This window comes from Mustela putorius, unplaced genomic scaffold (assembly GCF_011764305.1).
Source record: "Mustela putorius furo isolate JIRA1106 unplaced genomic scaffold, ASM1176430v1.1 tig00000242_pilon_pilon_pilon, whole genome shotgun sequence".
In the NCBI taxonomy this organism is placed as follows: domain Eukaryota; kingdom Metazoa; phylum Chordata; class Mammalia; order Carnivora; family Mustelidae; genus Mustela; species Mustela putorius.
The window spans coordinates 1,676,339-1,697,644 of record NW_025421325.1 but is presented as its reverse complement, the minus strand read 5'-3'; the positions used below and the strand labels follow the sequence as shown (position 1 = coordinate 1,697,644).

The following is a 21,306-nucleotide window of genomic DNA, read 5'->3' as shown; positions in this document are numbered from 1 at the left end:
CTAGGCTATTTGCCACTGCCAATTAAGGCTTTTTCCCTTCCCTAGAAAAACCATCATACTTTCAAAAAACAAACTATCATTCCTACTAAAATTTTTTTAGCAAAGCTGAAAGAATAAGAAAATAAATAATAGATAGAGAATAAGGAAATAAATAATAAAGAATAAATAAAGAAAGAATAAGGAAAATAAAGCTGGAGAAATAGAATATATCCTCGAAAATTTGTTAATTTTCTGCAGCCTCTGCAGCATAAAATATTTGCACACAAACTTTTTACATTCATTCTTTTTAATACAATTTTGTGATGTTATCACAATTTTAAGTTTAATTAAGACATATATTTTTGTAATTTTGAAAGAAAAAAAATTGACTAAGAATGGTTCTTCTTTAGGGCTGGCCAGTTATCTATTCCTTAACACACAGCAGTCTACTATTACTGGCTTTGGAGGAGTAAGGAAAGAAATAAAAGAAGCAATTAATATCAACTAGGGAGTAGGAGAAAGGAATGAAAGGTTCTTAAAAGAAGAAACAAAAGAAAAGAAAGAGCTGATCTCTACTGCCATATTCCACCATACTCTACTTTCAAAAGCAAAAATTAAAATGATAATGACCAATAAGCATTAGAGAGCCATTTATTTGTTATAACCATTATGAGTAAAAAAGAATGTTCCTTTCATTCTACCAAAGACACTGGATAGTGTGAAAGAGATGAATACTGCACAAAGAATCTTACAGGAAACAAAGACAAACCAGTGCAGAAAAATATAGTGAACAAGGACATTTTAGCAGAGTGCATTTACCATAAAGTACAAGGTCCAAAGCAGGTAATCACTGAAGTTTGCTGCCATTTATCTCAGCAATCCAGCAGCAGAGAATGGACTAGAAGGGATATAGAAGACCCTGAATGGATGGTTGGCTGGTCCATTCATTTACCTATCTACCTATTCCATGTAAAGGGTCAACCTCATGGATGGAAACATGGCAAGCCAACACTTCCGTGTTTCTGCCTCTTGTGAGCTGGTACTCAGTCGGCTTCTATTACGCACATAGACACTGTCTCAGTATGAGTGTGTTAAGAAACCAATCGGAGACAATTGGCTTAACCACACTTAGAATTCTCTATTAACTATGAAACCAAACTTCTGAATTATAAAGTCAATATTATCTCAAGAAAAAAATGAACGTAGTGTTTCAGGAGAATACCAACATCTGAAAACCATTGCATGTCGAATAACTGTGTCTTCTGAATGTGATTTAGAGTCATTCAACTATAAATATAAAGAGAGAAACCATGATGGGGGTGATGGCATTGTAAAGCACATACTTTAAGTAACAGTTAAAATGGGATCAGAATCTACAGCCGACGCATGTTTGATCCACTGAAAACCGAGTGAATGAGATAACTAAGTGACTACTTCACTCCCTAATGAAATGCAGGATGTCTAGAGTGAGTCACAGCATCTGTTTTACAGAAGAGAGCAAGACCACACGAAGTGGCAGTGCACTCGTTAGCTGGGGGCACACTGACACCTGGTCTGGAACCAACTGGCTCCCGCTGTTTTGTCATATTGCTAATAGAACCAGACTGACTCTATGAGGGTCTAATTAGGCAAAGGCTAGTCAGCTACATATTATCAAGGGATGCCGACAATTCTCATTCATTCAGGTAGTAGTGAATTATCCTCTTGGAAGTGGTAGCAGCTTGTTAGGTCATCTGCAAAGATTGGGTGGTCCTTTTCCAGAAGTCAGTCTCACCCAAATGTTCCACCACACATAAGCAAAAGCGTGACTAACTCACATGCTAACATTTCATAAATCTGTATCTTAATATCACAGAGGTGTCCACATCTAAAGACCTCCATAGGTAGTGATGTTGCCTCAATAAAAAAATAGGGGCCCCTGGGAAATTGGGAAAAATCTTAAATATATATGTGTATATATATATTTTAGATTTTTCTTAATTCTACACAAATATACAAATATTTAATTCTACACAAATATATATTATATATATATAATTACACAAATATATATATTTGTGTAGAATCCCCAAAGATACAGTTTATTACCTTATTTTATGACATATGCTGAGCCATGAATGTCTATATGTAAATAATGCAGAATATGAGATTTCTAGCCACCAGGAACTGATGCTACAGAACTGCACCCCACAAAGACACTTCCCTTCCCAAAACATTCATCAACTTCACAAAGGTAACAGGGTTGCTTGCAGAGCTGCTGTATGGAGCTATCTCAAAGTCCGATTTCTGCTGAAACACTACCCTCTTTTGGAGAGCTTTAAAATATTTTTCTTAAGTGTTTACACTAAAACTTTTTAGACATTTTATTCAAACATTTAAACTTACTCATTCCATGATTATATTTCTATGATTTTAAGGTTACTAATCTAGGCTTTAAAGAAACCAAAAAAGAGCAAATAACCATGAGCTCTAGTCAGAAATACTAATGCATTTCCCACAAGGCAAACTAAGAGATTAAGGAGTCCCATTCAAAAGCAATAAAATCGAATTCTCATTTTAGGCTATGGAAAGAATAACTATGTGTTTCTGGAACACCCAAGCACATCTAATCTACCTAGCTGGCCACCAGCCAGGCTGCCATATACATTTGCAGCTTCACATGAACATCTGTAGAGGTGCTTTTATTGAAAATGCAGGTGCTGGCTAAAGGATAAGGCCATTCAGAGCTGCCACATGTATTCACAAAGGACAAGAAAATAAGATGATAGCATTTAATGCAGAAATAAAATTTAGCCAGGGTGACCATTAAAAGTAAGAGTTTGAAAGAGACTGATGACATTTGAGCAGCTGTGAGATAATTTAGAGCTCCCGGATCCCAGCCATCCTTTGCGTTTTCCTGTCTTCAGTGAGAACCATCATTTGGTCTCCCATACCATATTGGAAGGATTAGAGGCCAACAGGAAACATGGCAGAGTGGAATACAGAACTCAGCCTTCTGATTCAAAAGAGCTTTTCTGTTCCATGAGTCCCCTAAAGCTGCAATCAAATGCACTTTTTGTGGATTTATGGTGGAGAATTATGTAACATTCGTAGGTGTTTTTGTTTTCTAAATATTCCATATATGAAGCTATAAATTGCAACTATGTAACATGGCAAAACTCCAGGATATGATAAATCAAATAAACATGATATAAGCATACTGGCCTATTGCTGGACGTTCCTATGCCTGGAACTTTGTTTCTGTTTTGTTGGTTTGTTTTTGTTGTGTTTTGGTTTTAATGTTTTTTGTTTGTTTGTTTGTTTGTTTGTTTTTAAGATATATTTTTTTTTTTTTTGGCAGGCAGAGATCACAAGTAGGCAGAGGGGTAGGCAGAGAGAGTGGGGGAGGCAGGCTCCCTGCTGAGCAGAGAGCCCGATTCAGGTCTCGATCCCAGGACCCTGGGATCATGACCTGAGCCAAAGGCAGAGGCTTTAACCCACTGAGCCACCCACGGGCCCCTTAATGTTTTAATATTTAAAAACACTTTAAAAGTACCCCAAATTTAATAATCAGTTATGTCTCTCAGAACCAAGACAGGATGAAGTCAGGAGTAAAAGAAATCCTTGTCCTTATTCATTCAGAACTTCATCTCTATTCTAATAAGACACTCTCCCCCCCCTCCAAATACCTTTCGACCAGGATTTCTTTCTACTTGAAAGCTATTAACACACAGTCTGAATCTCATAATAAACACACACACATACACACACACACACACACCCAAACATATTAGTTTCTTACTGCTGCTGTGGCAAATTACCACAGATTTAGGTGCTTAAATGACACACATTTATTCTCCTAGAGCTGTGGTGGTTTCAAGTCTAAAATGGGCAAGCAGTGCTGGACCTTCCAAAGGGAGGTGAGGATCTATTTCCTTGAATTTTGCCCATCTTCTCAAGACTGCCCTCATTCCTTGGCTCAAGTCCCTTTGCTCCATCTTTAAAACCAACAGTCTAGCGACTTCTCTCTCCCGACCTCTTGCTTCCTTCTTGTAAGTACCCCTGTGACCACATCAAGCCCACCCAGATAATCCAGGATAATCCCTACATTTTAAGATCTTTACTTTAACCACAGTTCCTTGTACCATATAAGGTAACATGCTTGGTTTCTGGGGATCAGGACATGGACATCTTTGGGGAGATAAGGAACATTTTGTCTGCTATGAAAAGGAAGAGCTAAATGTTTTCACCCTCTGCGATTTCAAGGAAAATGACCACAGACACTTATGACTCCATGATTTCACACTGTCTTAAGGAACTAAAGCCTGCAGCGCAAGTCTGGCCCTCAGGCTGTTTTTGTAATTAAACCTTTATTGGACCACAACCATGTGCATTCATTTGTGTATTGTCTGTGGATGCTTTCACACTCAAACAGCAGAATTAAATTGTAACAACACAGACCCATAGTCTACAAAGTCCATATTTCCTCTCTTGCCCTTTAAAGAAAGTTTTCTGACAAGCCGTCATTAGCTCTATTTTTACTTGTTAGGATTGAGTTTCAAATTCATAAGGCTACACAAAATCTTGATCATGGTTGAATTATCCAATAAAATGGTATGTAATTCTTATTACTAATCATTGTCATAATTATAGTTACTATTTGGATATAATATGTCAATGTTTATTGGCTTTTAATATGCTATTATGCCAGACACTTTATATGCAAGCTTATTTAATGCACACACAGAATTCCTGAGTATTAGCTCCAATTTCCAAAGGAAGAAACTGAGACTTAAAAGGATTAATATTTTTCTCAAGATAATATGGCTAGTTAGGTTTAGACACAACTCACTTTAAGTTCAAAATATATGTTCCTAAAGGGGTCTGGATGGCTCAACCATGTAATCATCTGCCTGCGGCTCGCGTCATGATCCCAGGCTTCACATCAATCTCCCTGCTCAGTGGGGAGTCTGCTTCTTCCTCTCTCCCTCCTCCCTGTTCATGCATTCTCCCTCTCTCTCAAATAAATAACTTTATTTTAAAAATCTTAAAACACACACACACAAAATGTACATTCCTGATCCCTCCAAGTCTCTGTTAGGTATTCATTTTACTTAATCATCATAATTTTATCTTATTAATATTTTCCATTTAAATCATTGTATATGCACACATACACAGCAATTATGGATGCAGGATGCTAAAATTAAAAAAAAAATTAGATAAAATGTAGGAGAAAATCTTGGGCTTGAAGGTATTTAAGCTCCTGTCAGCTTTATAAACTTGCCAACATACCTAACTGCCAGGGACAACTTCCTTATCTCTAAATATCATCTGTGATACAAACCTGAGATAATATACACGATACCAGTTTGAAATCTTTAGGCACTATACACACACATGTGTCTTTTTTTTTACACACATTCGTTCTTAATTATATTTAGTCTGAGTACAGTTTTGAGAGGTACGGGAAGGGCCCAGTCAAACTGCCTTTTATTATTTGGAGAACACTCCTAGAAATGGAAAACTGGAGAATATGTATATTTTTATTTGTGGAATTACATATGACAGTACTTATCTTGGAATAGGCCCCTTTTAAAGGACTCTCTCAGGATCTCTGGATCCCAGCTCTCTACCTTATTACATGTATATAAAGATAGTATTCCAATGTATTATAAAGATCAGAGCATATGTCAAAAAAGTATATGAAAGAATATACAAAAAAATCTTCAAGAACCAATATAATCATTCATAGACACAATTCTATTTAACTTTTATATTTAGCTTTATAATAGTAAACTCATGATCTAGGGACCAAAATTAATGTTTATTATGTATATAGACATAATTTAAGATACTATTATGTTCAAATTGTTGTTTCATATTACTGGACAGTATTCTCTGTGTCATTTTTTAAAAAAAAAATCACCCTTAAAGATTTCCTGCTTGTATATCAGATGGTATACTCCAGCCTGAATCTATTCTGGCTACACATTCTGTACTTTACCCACAGCAAATCTGTCAGGAGAGGATAAGCAGGAAGCACTGGTGTTACCTTTACTTTCAGAATATGTGCAGTCCCACATATTTAAATGCATGTATGGGATTAAAGATGGCTCCATATTGTCTGCTACTCTCCCCATTGAGATATGAAACTTAATTCTCTGCTGCTTGAATGTGGACCAGACTTTGTAATTTCCTTAACCAATAGGGTGTGAGAAGGTAACATTCAGGGGCTTCTGTGGTGTCTTCCTAGGACTCCTGAAATACTCTCCTTGGGGACCCATTACTACCATGTGCAGAGTATGGTTCTGAGACCAACATGCTAGAATGGTCATGTGTAAGTGTTCTCATTGTTCCAGCTGAGATACCTTCTAGCCCTCTCCATCAAGATGACAGGCATACAATTAAAGCCACCTTGACCCTTCAAATCAGACCATACCCAGGTGAATATCACTGACCTTGATCACTGCCATGGGCAACAGAAGAATCATCAGAAAAGCACTACTGAAATCATGACCCTCCTTCTCCACAAACCATGGGATATAATAAAATGGTCTTTGTTTGAAGCCATGAGGTTTTGGTTTAGTTTATTATGAAACAATAGATAACTAAAACAGTGCATAAGAAAGAATAGTTGTGTTATACTGCCCAAAGTCTTAAATTTCTGTAAATCTGTAGTAAGCTGACCACCACTTACAGTTCAGTCCTTACATTACTGTACAATAATAGACATTAGGCATGGTTGATCATATTGTGAACTGACTATACTTATGGTAAGTAAATACTATGCACAAAAATACTCATATCACTCAAAGGGCACTGAATTTTATTATAAGTCATTTACCTCCAGAATTGCAATATTGTCTAAATAACTGTGATATTTGTAGTCTTACAAATAAACCAAATTAACTGAAATACAGATATCTGAGCCATAGTGAAAGGCTTGTTTCACCCACAAACCACTACCTGCATATAATCCAACACAACTCTATATCAAGGTAAAGGAATATTTGTGTTAGAAAGAACAGTAAGTCTCTTAAAATTCACAAACAGTGGTTTTCTTTATAGCTCATGAAACTGTCTTTAGAAACAATTTCCTTTCCTTTGCTTTGATATGAATAAGTGAAATATTTAAAAATGTTTCCTTATTTTTCCATGGAGCCTAAGTAAAGAGAAGTAACAATATAAGTTGTAAAGAAAGCTCCATTGTCTACAGAGAGAGATCAAATGTTTTCTTTGCTTTCTGTCTTTGCCCTGGTGGATAGAGTTTAGTTTGTAACTGAGTATCTATCAGCAGCTCTTGGCCTAAGGATATTAAAAGATTTAATAATTTTCCAATTTCTTTGGAATCTATTTTCCAAATTAAGTTTGGGTTCAATTTCTTCCATGAAAATTAAGAATCCTTGAAAATTAAGGATACTAAAGAAACCAGGAAAAATGCATCTATTTGAACAATGTATCTTTTTTATAACATTTGATATACAATAAGTGTCTAACTACATAGGAAGGTGACTGAATGATTTCAAATGGAATTATAAACAGGGTTGGCCAAATGTCCATTGGTTAATATCTGCTATAAACAGCAATTTCAGTCTTAAAGTAGATAAGATTAGTTAGCAGTTATATAACAAGAAGGGAGACAATGAGAGTAGATAGAAGCAACAACACTAAAGTGGTAAGAATTAAAAAATATGGAACTAAAACATCACTTGAAGTTGGCAGCTGAGGTTATGACACACTTTCTAGTGATCCTAACTGTTAGAGTATATTGAAAGTCAAGTTTTATATGAATATGACTACTAGGTTAAGAAACTGGGAATCAGTATTGTGTTTCAATTTAGAAACTTTGGGGTGCAGTTATGTACATTTTAACAAACCTTCCAGGTAATTTTGATGCATGCTAATATTTGAGAAAGCCTAAGGTTAAACTGTATTGACTTCCACAAAGATCACAAAATCAAATACTTAAAGATCAATATGTGCCCAAAGCTTTAGTTTTCTTCCTGAGAATTTCCTTCTTAGGATACTAGTAAGCACGACCACTGTTGACAGACATGTTTTATATCCTGACCTTCAAGGGGAATATTTGCATGAAAATTAAAATGTGCAATTTGTAAAGGAACAGACTATTCTAGAGTTGGAAGGGGAGTTCAACAACCTGAAAGATACAAAACTAAAAAAGAATGAAATATTGTCATTTTTTAAATTGGGGTATATAGGAGTTCTACTTCTTCTTGAATATAATAGCTGGAACTAGTGTTGCTTCTACCCTAACAACAAGAAAAACCCATGTAAACTTTAAAAATCACAACTTCGCTGAACACACATCAAAGAGCTGAAGTCACTAGTCAACCAAGTAATATGTAATGCACTGAATCTCACCCCCTCCAAGGAGAAATGGGACACAAGCCCCTGCTCACCAGTCGCAGACCATGGAAGGAGGAGATGTGCTGGGTGCTATACAACCAGGCAACAAGTAGTCAGCTATAATTTTTAATAAACGGGTAGAAGTCAGGTGTGGACTAGAGTTAAGAATACCAAGCTCCTGGGAGCTCCAGACACAGGGGGTGTTAGAACCAACTTAAAAGCTCTTCTCTTGTTCATGAGAAAAATCATGGGCTGTTCAGAAGGCCAAGTGTCTTCCTCAGTGTTGCAGGTTTGGAGGAGTGAAGAGGTCACTGCTATGAGCAAAATATGAAGCCCTGATGCAACCCTTCCCTAGAAAACAAACCTTAAGCTCTTGGGAGAGGGAAAGAAAACCCTGTCACCACAAGGGCAAAGATACAGACCCACTGTAGCCAAGCAAAAAACAAAAAACAAACCAAACAAAAAAACAAAATAAGATCAACAAAACCCCACAATAAACATGTCTGCCTCTGGAGAAACACTGGTCACAGGATCCTACAGCAAGAACAGTAGACACCTATTATCACTCTGGAAGGGACAAGAAACTCTCATGGAAGACCAACCAGAGATATGAGATGGAGTTTGGTCGCCACAGAAGAATGACACAGGACCACTGAGAAACGCCATCTCCAAGACCTAAATCTTCAGGGCCTACAGTGAAGCTGTACTAAGACAATACTGAACCCCTTGTCCTTGCCACCGGAGCAACAAGCACCCAGTAAGAAGAAACTGCAGACCTCCACTGGGAAGGCAAAGTGTGGAGAGAAAATAACTCATGGTGGAAATAAGCAAGGAAGCTAAAGCTAAAGTAGAAACATTGTGAAATGCTGCTGAAATCCCAGCCTTCAATTTTTTAAAAAAAAAAAGGAATTTAAGGCCAATGGTGCACTAAAGACTATCATAGGAACAAGATAACCCAAACTCAGCTTTACCAACTAGATATTTCCTCAATACCATCCACTCCCACACACACACATGTGCTAATAGCCTCAGAAGAGCTGTGTCAAGTTCCAGACATAACGTCTTTACTGTCATCCACATAGTGCTGGGTATATAATAAAAAATTACATGACACACAAAAAGAAAAAAAAATACACTACTAAAACAGAAAATAACAGAACAGACACAGACATAAACCCTATGTTTAAACTATGAGACAGAAGCTAAGTAACTAAGATTGGGGCACCCAGATGGCTCTGTCAGACATGGAGCCTGCTTGAGATTCTCTCTCTCCATCTCCCTCTTCTCCCACCACTGTCTGCATACTCTCTCTTTAAAAAAAAATAAAATAACTATAAATACTATGCTATAGATGATAGTAAAGAATTACTTTCTTATACTATACACAAAAATAAATCCAAAATAGATAAATAACTAACAGTGAGACAGAAACTCATCAAAAATGCTAGAAGAGAACATAAGCAGCAACCTCTTTGACCTTGGCCACAGCAACTTTTTGCTAAACATGTCTCCAGAGGCAAGGAAAACAAAAGCAAGAATGAACTATTGGGACTTTATCAAGATAAAAAGTTACTGCACAGTGAAGGAAATGATCAACAAAACTGTATGGTAGCTTACAGAATGGGAGAAGATATTTGCAAATTGCTTATCTGATAGAGTTACCATCCAAAAGAACTTATTTAATTCAACCACCTGAAAACCAAATAATCCAGTTGAAATGTGGACAGAAGACACCAGAGCTTATTCTATCAGTGCACATGCACAAGAAAGACCATGTGAGCATATTACAACAAAGTAGCGGTCTACAAACCAGGAGATGAGGCATTACCAGACACCAACCTGACAGCAACCTTAATCTTAAACTTCTAGCCTCCAAAACTGTAAAAAAATATTATTTTAATTGTTATAGCCTCTCAATCAGCCTCTCAAAATAACATTGATGGTATTTCGGTTTGGCAACCCAAGCAAACTAATAAACATGAAAGCTATGATAATGAGTCAAATGAAAATGCTAGAATTAAAAAACATGGTAAGAGGGGAAAATAATGTGTTAATAAGCTCATCAAGAAGACTCAAGACAACCAAAGAAATAATCACTGAACTTGAAGACAGGTCCACAGAAATTTATGCAAACTTAGACTCAAGAAGAGCGAAAGAAAATTAACAGAGCACCCAAGATTATGGCATAATATAAAACAGCCTAGTATATGTGTAATTTGAATCACAGAAGGAAAGGAGAGACTATAGTAAAAAAGAATCTTGTGAAGAAATAATGGCAGAGAATTTTCAGAAATTCTTAACAAACATCATAATACAGATGCAAGAAATTCAGAGAATTTTCAGAAAAATGAATCCCACAATATTTCTAAACACACACATACACCTAGATACATTACATTCAAACTTCTCATAAAAAAATGTTGAAGATAGCAATAGGGGGAAAAAAGGAATAAAAATGGGATTTATAACAGGCTTTTGAGAAACCATGAAAGCAAAAAAATAATGGAGTCAGTGTTTATAGACAAGAAAATGAAATTGTCATTCTAGAATTTTATACCCAATGAAAATATCCTTAAAAAAAGTGATACTGCAGAGACATAACCTACACAAAATATAAAATGAATCTGTCTTCAGACAGAAGGAATGTTATAGCAGACAAAATGTGGATCTAAAAAACACAATGTCTTCAGAAAATTCCAATAGATTGGAAAATCTATTTTCCAATTTCTTTAGCTAACCACACTATTAAAAAGAACACAGCCCATAAGCTTCAGAATGGTCCTTTCAATCAGGACCTTGGACAGGACTGGCAAATAATCATGTTCCCACAATACTGTCCCCTTACCTTGTAGCATCTTTCCAAACAGTGGCTAAAATAAACTGATGTCTCTGTTTGGAAAGACATTTACTGATATTTTACAAATACAGTGATTGCAAGAAACTCCAGGTAGCTGTGAAGGTCTTGGTGACTTTCTCTAATTTTATTATTATAATGTCACATATAAGTAATGCTGGCTGACATTTCCTCCTGATTTTGACAACAGCATTTATGGAAAATTATTAAATTATTAAAATTTCTATATTCTTCTTATTATTTCCTTACATTATACTCTTCAAGTATCTGCATCCTGTGATAAAACTTAATATATATTACCAGATGATCAGGACAGAATGCAAGACAAAGAACACAGGAGGAAAGACAAACATTAAATTTATATTTGAATTTAGGGGAGTTCTAAGGATACCAGTATCTATCTAGAGAAGGCAATGATGTTATGAAAAAATGATCTGTCATTACAAGACAACATTTTTTGTAAAAAATACATGTATTTCATCTATGAGGTATATAGAATTGACACAAGCGGTACTATGTTATGTTTATGTGAACAGTTATTTTATTTCTTTCTTGCTGACTCTCAGATGATTTCTTGTTCCTTTCCTTATTTTCCCCTCTTGGTAAGATCATGACCCATAACATGTTATGAAGTAGAGCCTACTGTTCTGCAGTAACATTGATAATGCTGTTTAAATCATCCAGGATAAGAACACCATATAAGAACTGTTTGGCTGCCATTACTGCATCTTGATCTAGGAAAGCAGGGATTTGTTCAGTGTAAGTAGGAAAGCATAAAAAAGAAAATCTTTTCCAGCTGCCCTTTAATTCAATTCTATTAAATAAATAATCATTTTACTTCCATGTTCTGGCCACTAAAGACAAGAGCAGTCAGCTTAACAGAAAGAAGTACGAGCTCACTTACTAATTTGATTCGGTGGCCAGGAGTGGTACTGATTTCCCAAGTGCATTCCTTCCTGCTTGGGTACTTGTCTGGCCAGTTGGGGCTGGTGATGAAGCCATTTGGACTGTGGATCTTCTGTTCACACTCAGCTGTGCCAATAACAATAATAGCAATCAGTGTGGAAATCTAGCCCAGGATTGGTTTAGCAAGAAAGTAGCCTATTTGCCCCCTATGCTGCGGAAAGATTTTCCTGAATACTAACTAATCACCACTCCAGTCTCTGTTATCATAGTTGTCTGCTTTGGCAAACATGTCACTGATCATAATCAGGCAATGTTAGTTTTCTAGATCACATGAAATTAAGTGTTTACAATGAATTAGGTAAATGCCTAAAAGAAAATGGAATAGTTTAAAATGCTGGATCTGAAAGCTCTGATTTTAACAAAGCAACATACATTGACAATTGAGGTTATCAACACTTGGCATGTGCAGAATATTTAATGCAATGCTACAAATGATAATCAATGGATTATGCCATTTTCAATTCATCTTTTTCTATTAGCAGAAACATCATTTACAGCTAATTAACATCATTAAGCCATTTTATGGATCATGTATTTTCATTTTCTCTCACCCTTAAAGTAAACACTTGAATGTCTAAACCATAATTTTAGCTGCTGAAGTAAATTAACCCTAATTTTATCAAAGTAAACTGCAGTACTAAGGAGAAAAATAAGTGAACAGCTACTAGCCATGGAAATAGCTTCTAAAGTAATTTTGAAAGCTATTTTCTTCAATTCCTATGAAATTTCTTTCAGGCTTTCACAATTAAAATGACCTTACCTTAAAGGAGACTATTCCACATTGTAAATATGAAACTTCAAAAATGTTTAATGTCAAAAAAAATTTTAATATCCTCAGGCTCTGTCCATTCTCTGTAACTTATGAAGCAGCCCCCTACACATCTTAGTTTAGACTGGGAACTATTTGTTGTATATTACGTATCCCATTCTAAAACACAACTAATACTCTGAAATTTTCCAAGAAATCTCTTTGGGCAATTCTTTATTATACGGACAAAACACCTGTTACACTGTAGGGCTATGCAATAAATGTATAATGCCCAACATAAATGTGTTGTTGCATTCCTTGCGACTAGATCTTTCTTTTAATTGTGATAGGTTTCCATACGATATTTGACTCCTAACATAGGAATACAAAAATAAGAGAAGAAATTCAGCTCCTTTCAAACAATGTAGGATCATGTAACAAGTCTCAGAATCCAGATCTTAACGAGTTTCTATGTTCAATTTTCCCTGTTCTTGCTTTGCCATATGAAATATGGAGTCCCCAGGATATGGAAATAGTCTATAAGACAAAGCCAGGAGGCCAACTACTAAACTGTAGAAGGTGTCCATACATAGCAGAGGAAAAAGAAAATCCTAATCCTTTACTGGCAGTAAAAATGAACTTTATTAGGGATACCTAAATACTATTCTATCTAAAACCAAGTTTCCTATGAAATCCTTTCTTGAAAATATATACTGTAATAAACAAGGAATTAAGGTCCCAATTTATGGTTGTTACTTGTGAGTCTTAGGGTACATGCATACTCTGCAAAAGCTGTCTCTTTTTTCTTTTAATTATCTTCCATAACTGCAAAATAACTGGACTATTCCCCAGCCTGTTGGTTTAACAGAATACTGTACTAAGTTACAAATATCAGAGTCCTTACAGGTTTATCTTCATAAAAGAAAGTAAAAACAGGGAAAAAAATCCTGCTTGCATATGATTCTGAGCAATATCATTGGTTCAATGAAAGAAAATAGAAAAAAAAAAATCCCCGACACGTGACAATATTTGAAAGGAACTGAATGGAACAAGGGTCAGTTCAGGATACCCTATACTATTCCAAAGTTCATACAAAGAGATGCTATCTAACTGTGATTCTAGCCAGGAACCTACCAATCTCTATGTTATAACTAGTAACTAAAGTTATAAAATCTGCCATTATAATTCTTCCAAATGGGGCATAAATCCAAATTAAGTAGAAAACTGAGGAGCAGACCCTCAAAGGATGAAATAATAACCAAGTAACTGTTTCTTGTTCCCATCTACCTCAAACTGGCTAAGGAGATAAAGGTATATATTTATAAAAATATAAAATCAGAATATTATAAGATGTTGGGGACAAAAACTGATAGACTACTATTGTGTTATTGGGATGGGTTTTTGTTTTTTGGTTTTTTGTTATGTTTTGTTCTGTTTTGCTTTGTTTTGTCAAACCCATGACTTAGAAGTTTAAATGGCATAGTATCTACCATTTTCAAATGTCTTTCCTCTGGTAGGCATTTGAGTTTGATACGCTTGGTATTTAAAGTGCCATCACTCATGTAGCACTTATATGAGATATTCTGGGGAGGGAAAATAAACCAAATGCGAAACATTTAGCAGAAGTCGAGTTTAAATATGAAGACTGTTATAGGGTCTCTTCTACAAGAACCTCGGCATAATGTGGAGCTTTTCTGGCTGCCAGATGGCATCAAAGCCACTTCGATGCCTGTTACACAAAGTTATTCTAATGCCACCCATATGTGAAGTGCAGAACCTTTAGGTATGATGATGTTTCCAATATTATGCCTTGGATATCTCAACACTGCACTTTTCTTTTTTTCTTTCTTTTTTTTTTTTTGACATTTGAATGGTCAGCAATGATATCAGTCATTGATATGATTAACTCTACTTGGAAGCAATGCTTGACCCAAACTACATGAAATTCTAGATGTTGTCAAGAAAAGAACACTCCTTCATACCTTCCTTGCAGTCATGTTTATTTTCATGCAGCACAAATCCATTACGGCACTGACACATGTAGCTTCCCATGGTGTTGACACACTCATGTTGACACCCACCATTATCCTTAGAGCATTCGTCTTTGTCTACCAAAAAGATAACCCCACAGTTTAGTAAGTAGCTTTAGAAACAAAGGGTAACAAAGGAGAGTCTTTTAGTTGTGGTTAACACTAGCAAAGGGTAAACTAAGCCACAGCTTTCTTTGATCCCAACATAAAACAAAACCCCCCGAATTTTTAGTGTCTTAGTTTTACCCATTCCTTGTTTAGCTTGGAGCCCTGTACCATGAATTGAGTTTTTAACACTGCTGACTCTAAGATAACAGTTCACAGCCTCTTTCATTCCAATGCTGAAGTAGGAGTTTTGAGTAGGAGGAGACAGGAAATGAATGAATTGTTTTCCAACTAACCCTAAACATTTATTGCCAATTTTTTAAAATAAATTTAAAACCGTGAGTATTTTGAATAAATGCAAGAACTGGTGATGTATTATGTATTATATACTATATATATATGCAAGAACTTCAATATATTAGCCATGGTGTAGAGACAGAGACTAAACAAGGTTCCAGAATTTATATATAATCACTTTTAAAAAAATCACTCAGTATAATTACTGCAGTTGATTTTTTTGTTGTTGTTAACTTTGCTGCTATGGTTAGCACTAATGAATCTGAATACTTCATAACCATCCAAGACAGAAAAAGGCATCATTAGGTTGTCCTAAAGAAGTAATTTAACTTATATATTTGAAACAAATCTACTCCAGCAGACCAGTTTATTAATAAATGATTCCCTGAAAAGGCTCTTAGTGTGCTAGAGGTAAAGGTTAGAATAGGAAATATGAGCTTCAAGAAATAGCCAACACATTCACTACAGGGAAAAAAGCCAAACTAGATTAGCAGGCAGTCAATCCAGTGAGAGGCATCAGCCACCATGCTATGCCACTCAGCTGTCATTCCATGGCTGGCTTGTCCATTAAAGTCAAAACTGGCAGATTGTTCCTGACACACATAGATGATGACACATCACTCAGACTTTCATCACTCCCACAGCATAGAGAACGAAAAGGACACATGACAGTCATATCAGAGGTGGGTTGAATTCAAATTTTATACTGTCAACTGAATTTTCTAATGACAGTTTGTGAGCTCACAGTAGCACACAGATAGCTAAAGCTATTTTTGCCTTTTTATCAAATCAATATTCACTCTATGGAAATGGGCTTAGGAAATGAATTTTTATAGAAGAATCTGATCATAATTTTTAAGGACATATCTATTTTTTTTTCATTTTTGGAGACTGATTACATGACATAGCATACACATGCTTCTGGAATGAATATATTCGTGTATTGGCTATATCAGAACACTCCAAAGGCATACAGGCAGTTCCAAAGTTTGAAAGAATATATCAGAATCAATACATCTGTGAATTATGTGTTCTCTAGCTACCTTTAACACCTCCATTACATTTTCTTTTACTTATTATGTAGCCTAAGCAAAATAAAAGTAGAATAAAGAAAACCATTCTCTAAAAGAGCATCAACATGTATAAGAAATCAAAATACAGAATTGGCCTTGTAAAATTAATTTAGGGAAATTTATAATCATTTCAAAGCCCTGTTCCCTTAATGGTGTCAACAGTGAAAATTACAGTTTACGAGTTATGAATGGCTTATGCAAAATGGGCGGACAGTAGGTCAGACTCCTAACCCTGATGGTGTCAGCCTCTTGCATTTTCCAATTCAGACACTTTTCTTTGTTAAATGGAAATAACCAATTTAAAATTTCAGGTGCCAGACTTACACACACGGAAATAGTTACATATTTGCTATGAAAATGTTTATATAATGAAAGTTTGATGATCTTGAAACAACACCTGAGAGACTGAACTTTAGTTGTACTATAGGTCAACCAGACTTACAAGAGCTCACTGGAAATCTAACAAGTGTAACTCAATTAGTTTAGAGAAAATGAGTTCACATTTGCAATTGACTGGTAAACAGATTCTAAGTGCTCAGTGAACCAGTGATGACAGGGACTGCTGGACTACTGTTTGGATTGGCATTCATGAGCAATATAAAAAAGCTAAAATACAAATATGAACACAAATTATTATTCATGCATTTTTAAGTCCATAGTTATTTTATAATCAAAACAATTCCAGTATTTCTAACATATTTCTAACATATAAACTTCATTCTACTGGAAATCTTAAGCCACTAGGTTATATTTCTAGGAAGAATTATTGTCTTTAGATTTGACAGAATATATTATGATAGAAAATATCAAAATATAATATTACCACAATAGCTGTGGTAATGGTAACTAAAGAGAAATAAAGTTGAAAGTGAAACTGATTACATTGCATGGTATATTTATGTTGTTTGGGAAAAATAATTAATAATTTTAAAATAATCTTTAGAGGAAAAAGAAGGGGGAAGAAAAAAGAAGAAAAAGATTTTATACAGTCATTACTTTCTAAATATCCACAGTACTTTTTCTCCATTGATTAGTGTCTCCTGCCTTCATCTGCACTTTCTCAGGGTGCCTAATATAATTAATGTCACATGAAAATTAAGAGTAATCACAAGACACTACTAGAATATGTATATTCTATATGTATATTCATCTAGAGTTCAGCTAAAATTCAATTTGGCTTATGGCTTATGCAGAATGTGGACTAACGCAAGCAGCAACTAAAAGCAGCAGAGGAAAGTTATCATGCCCAGCAAAGTAGCATATATAACTGTGCCTCTGTGTGTCAAATACATATGAAAAGAGAAAATTTCAGTAAACACAGAAATACTTAAAATTATGTACACAATTTACATCATGCAGTCAAAGAAAGCTATTTATTTCAATAAACATTTTAAGTCCATCCACATTAGTGAATACAGTGAGGTTATTTTTTAAATATTTGTTCTATTTTATTATTTTAGATACTTGTTTTAATGAAAGTAAATAAATTATTCTAATTCAAGTGAATGTGCTTTCTAATTATCTGTTGATGAGAAACAGCAACATCACAAAAGACAAAGTCCATGAATATATTCTGGACTTCTTATGAATGAAAGTCACCAAACTAGAGAAAAAAGCTATTAGCAAACACAATTATGTTTTCATTTTCTTTCCCTTTTTCCTCTTAGGACATACAAACTACAAATATCTTGAACAATGAAAATCCAAAAGAAAGAATGGAGGATGATGCATTTTAACTATTTCTTAGAATGTCTGCATAGTAAATTTAATATTTGGGAATACTATCAGTAACTCATTTGACATTTCCCAGTATCTTCATACTTGAGACACAAAAATTTAAGAATAGTTTTTATTAGTGAGAGAAACCAATGTTTTGCTGAGTAGAAATAAAACATTTATTTTCTGCAGATGGAAATTTGTCTCCTTCTTTGGAATGGACATATCTGCTTTCCATTGCTTCATATTAGATAAAGGAAAGGTCCATTATTAGGAAAGAAGGAGGTGGCATTTTCCCATCAGAGGCCTGCAGAGTATCTCTGAGACTATCAGAAGCTATCAGTCTATGAATAATACATACTGGATGGAACTGAAGTGGAAACCTGTATCAAATTCTTGCAAGATTCAAAAATAAAAATTTTCTCTTTGCAGAAAGCTTCCTTGTCTGTAGGGGGAAAAAAAGGAAAGGGTCCATGCACCAGACCAGAAACATATGAGCAGATATTCTCACAGGAAATGACAAAAGATGACACAAACTGACCCACTTACACTCCTGCATGCACTCACACATGCATGAAAACAGCCCTAATAAACTAATATTACACTGTATGTTAACTAACTGGAATTTAAATAAAAACTTAGGGAAAAAAAAGCGCTAATGAATTCTGCTGAGAATCACAACAAAGACACTTTGCTCCTTCAAAAACATGGCAATATTTCAATATGATTAGCAATGAAAACTTGTCAAAATCATAGGAAAGTTTTAATTTTTAATTATTTGAAATTAATCACATTAACATTTACAGTTTTCTTAGGATAATATAGGGCTATATTTCTTCTAACAATATCTACAAGCATTCCATTAGAGAGACGGGGTACAGGAGGAAAGATGTAAGGAAGTAACTGTACGCAATGAAAAAACGGCTGAGATGAAGAGCATTCTGCTGAAATCACTTGAATTTGAAGTAGAAAAATCACACAGATCATTTTATCTACTCCTACATGTGTTACAGACAGAAATAAACTGGCAGTCAGGAAAGCTGGGTTTTATTCCATTTTGGCTCCTGAGCAAGTCACTAGGCACTCCAATACTAGACCTGTGAGAGACATTGCTCTCAAGTGAGGTTTAGTCTCCAAATTCTCTACTATTCACTAATTTAATTCTCATCAATCCACAGATGGCTAAAGAAGAGAGAATGTTCAACTCTCATTGCTGAAATCGTGTGTTATATTCTTTTCAAACAATGAAAGCTAGAATTAAATTTTTTAAGAAACATCAACTTTGCCAAATATTGACATTTTTTTACTTGTATAAAATCCTATTAATATTTCCTTTATTTTTGGCCCATTTAAAAATAACTTTGTTCTGAGTGGAATACAGTTAACCTTGCTTCACCTCTTAAAATAAATAATCTATACCACGTATACCTGTGCAGATTTGCATACTTGTATTCAAATGCACAATCATACAAAATTAAGTTTGGTTTTACTATTGTGCAAATTAAGTGATTAGTGTTAATAGAAAAACAAGTCTCATTCAGTCCAAAAACATAACAGTAAAATATTTTTGGACCAGACTATCTTCTAGAAAATGCTTATGCTCTTTCTGATGCAGGTAAAAAACTGAGCAGACACACAGTTTTATATCATGTCCAAATAGCTTTACTTTGTCCTAATTTCCTAATTTGCTTTCATATTACATCATTATAAGGTTTTTTAGTATATCCTAAAATCAATAGAGTATATGACACTTTCATTTTTGTAGGGGGCCTTGTGGACCTCCGACGGTATAATACAGTAAGCTTTAAATGTTCAAGCTATACAATTATTGTCTAATGAAAGATTTTTATTATGTTATTTAAGATTTTGAATTAGAATTCATTGTGATGGTCCTTACTCATATATTTGGAATGAACAGAATTCAACAGCTGAGAGTCATTCTTCTGATCCCATTTCTTAGGTCTAAAGAGTGCTTATTTAAAAGTAGAAGCTATATCCAAAAATAACTAGTATCTCTATGTGATTATTTTATTAAATATTTGTACTTGGAAATGATGCTATAAACATTTTATTTTACTGTACACATTCAAAATCTAAATATATTTTTATGTGTCTTTTTTCTCGATGTATCACTGAGCTGCAAGAAAGAATTACTTTTTGAATAACTTTCCTTCCAAATAAAATGGAATCACCTGTGATCAAATATTGCTTCTTCTTTTTATTGAATCCATAGGACTCTGGAAAAAATAGCTGAACATGTTATATTCCTCAGCATGTTTTCATAAATTCACAACCACTTCTGAAATCTTTAGAACACTGATTACAATCAGAAGCATTTAAGACTCAGTCTTCATAAGATATCTCTTGATTAATATATACACTAGAGTAGCACATTTATTCAATAGTCTATAATAAAATATTAAATGACTATAAAGTTAAAATTGTTAAATTTAACTCAACACAAAATACTTGTGTTAAGATTATTAACCTCATTACTATTTATTAACTAATTTATAAAAGATAATTTTAAAAGTTTCTTCACTCTCAAAGTCTATTAGGTAATGTTTGCAAATCTAGAGGCATTTGGGGGTAAAGAAATATGACAGGTGTTTTTCTTCTAAAGTCATTTCAGGGACACCTAGGTGACTCAGTAGGTTAAATGTCCAACTCTTGATTTCAGCTCAGGTCCTAATCTCAGAGTCTTGAGATGGAGCCCCAGTCAGGCTCTGTGCTGAGTGCAGAATCTGCTTAAGATTTTCTCTCTCCCCTTCCCTTCCATCTACCCACTCCCACTCACACATTCTTTCTCAAAAATTAATTAATGATTTAAAGCTATTTTGTATTTAAATTGAAAACTGAGAGAAATTGGATAGAAACCATAATGCACCATCTTCCTACCTTAGCACACATTCTTGGTATTTTTTACAGCAACTTTCAGGTTTGTTTCCCCCACATGCTTAGCTATATGCACTGTGCAGATAGTTTCCATTAATGTTTTATCATATACACTTTTTTACCTTATAGGATCAGTAAATCATCTTTATGGTGTAGAAAAGTCCACAAAGTGTATTTGCTATAATTTATTCACCATTTTCCCCCTGTCATGCCATTAGGCTGTTTCAAATTTCTATCACTATAATAGTATATTGTAATCCCTCTTCCAGATTCTGAAACTTTTCTTTAAGTATT

The 21,306-nt window shown here is 34.7% G+C and overlaps 1 protein-coding gene across 1 annotated transcript in view; it reads right to left on the bottom strand.

Annotated features, from left to right (window-relative positions):
• The window catches only part of TLL1 (tolloid like 1), a 214,031-nt gene that overhangs the window by 19,361 nt on the left and 173,364 nt on the right, over positions 1–21,306 (bottom strand). Inside the window, exons 17-18 of the mRNA XM_004779539.3 lie at positions 14,879–15,004; positions 12,087–12,214 (exon numbers count right to left, since the gene is read on the bottom strand). Coding sequence (XP_004779596.1) covers positions 12,087–12,214; positions 14,879–15,004 — 254 coding nt within the window. The remainder of the gene's footprint in view (positions 1–12,086; positions 12,215–14,878; positions 15,005–21,306) is intronic.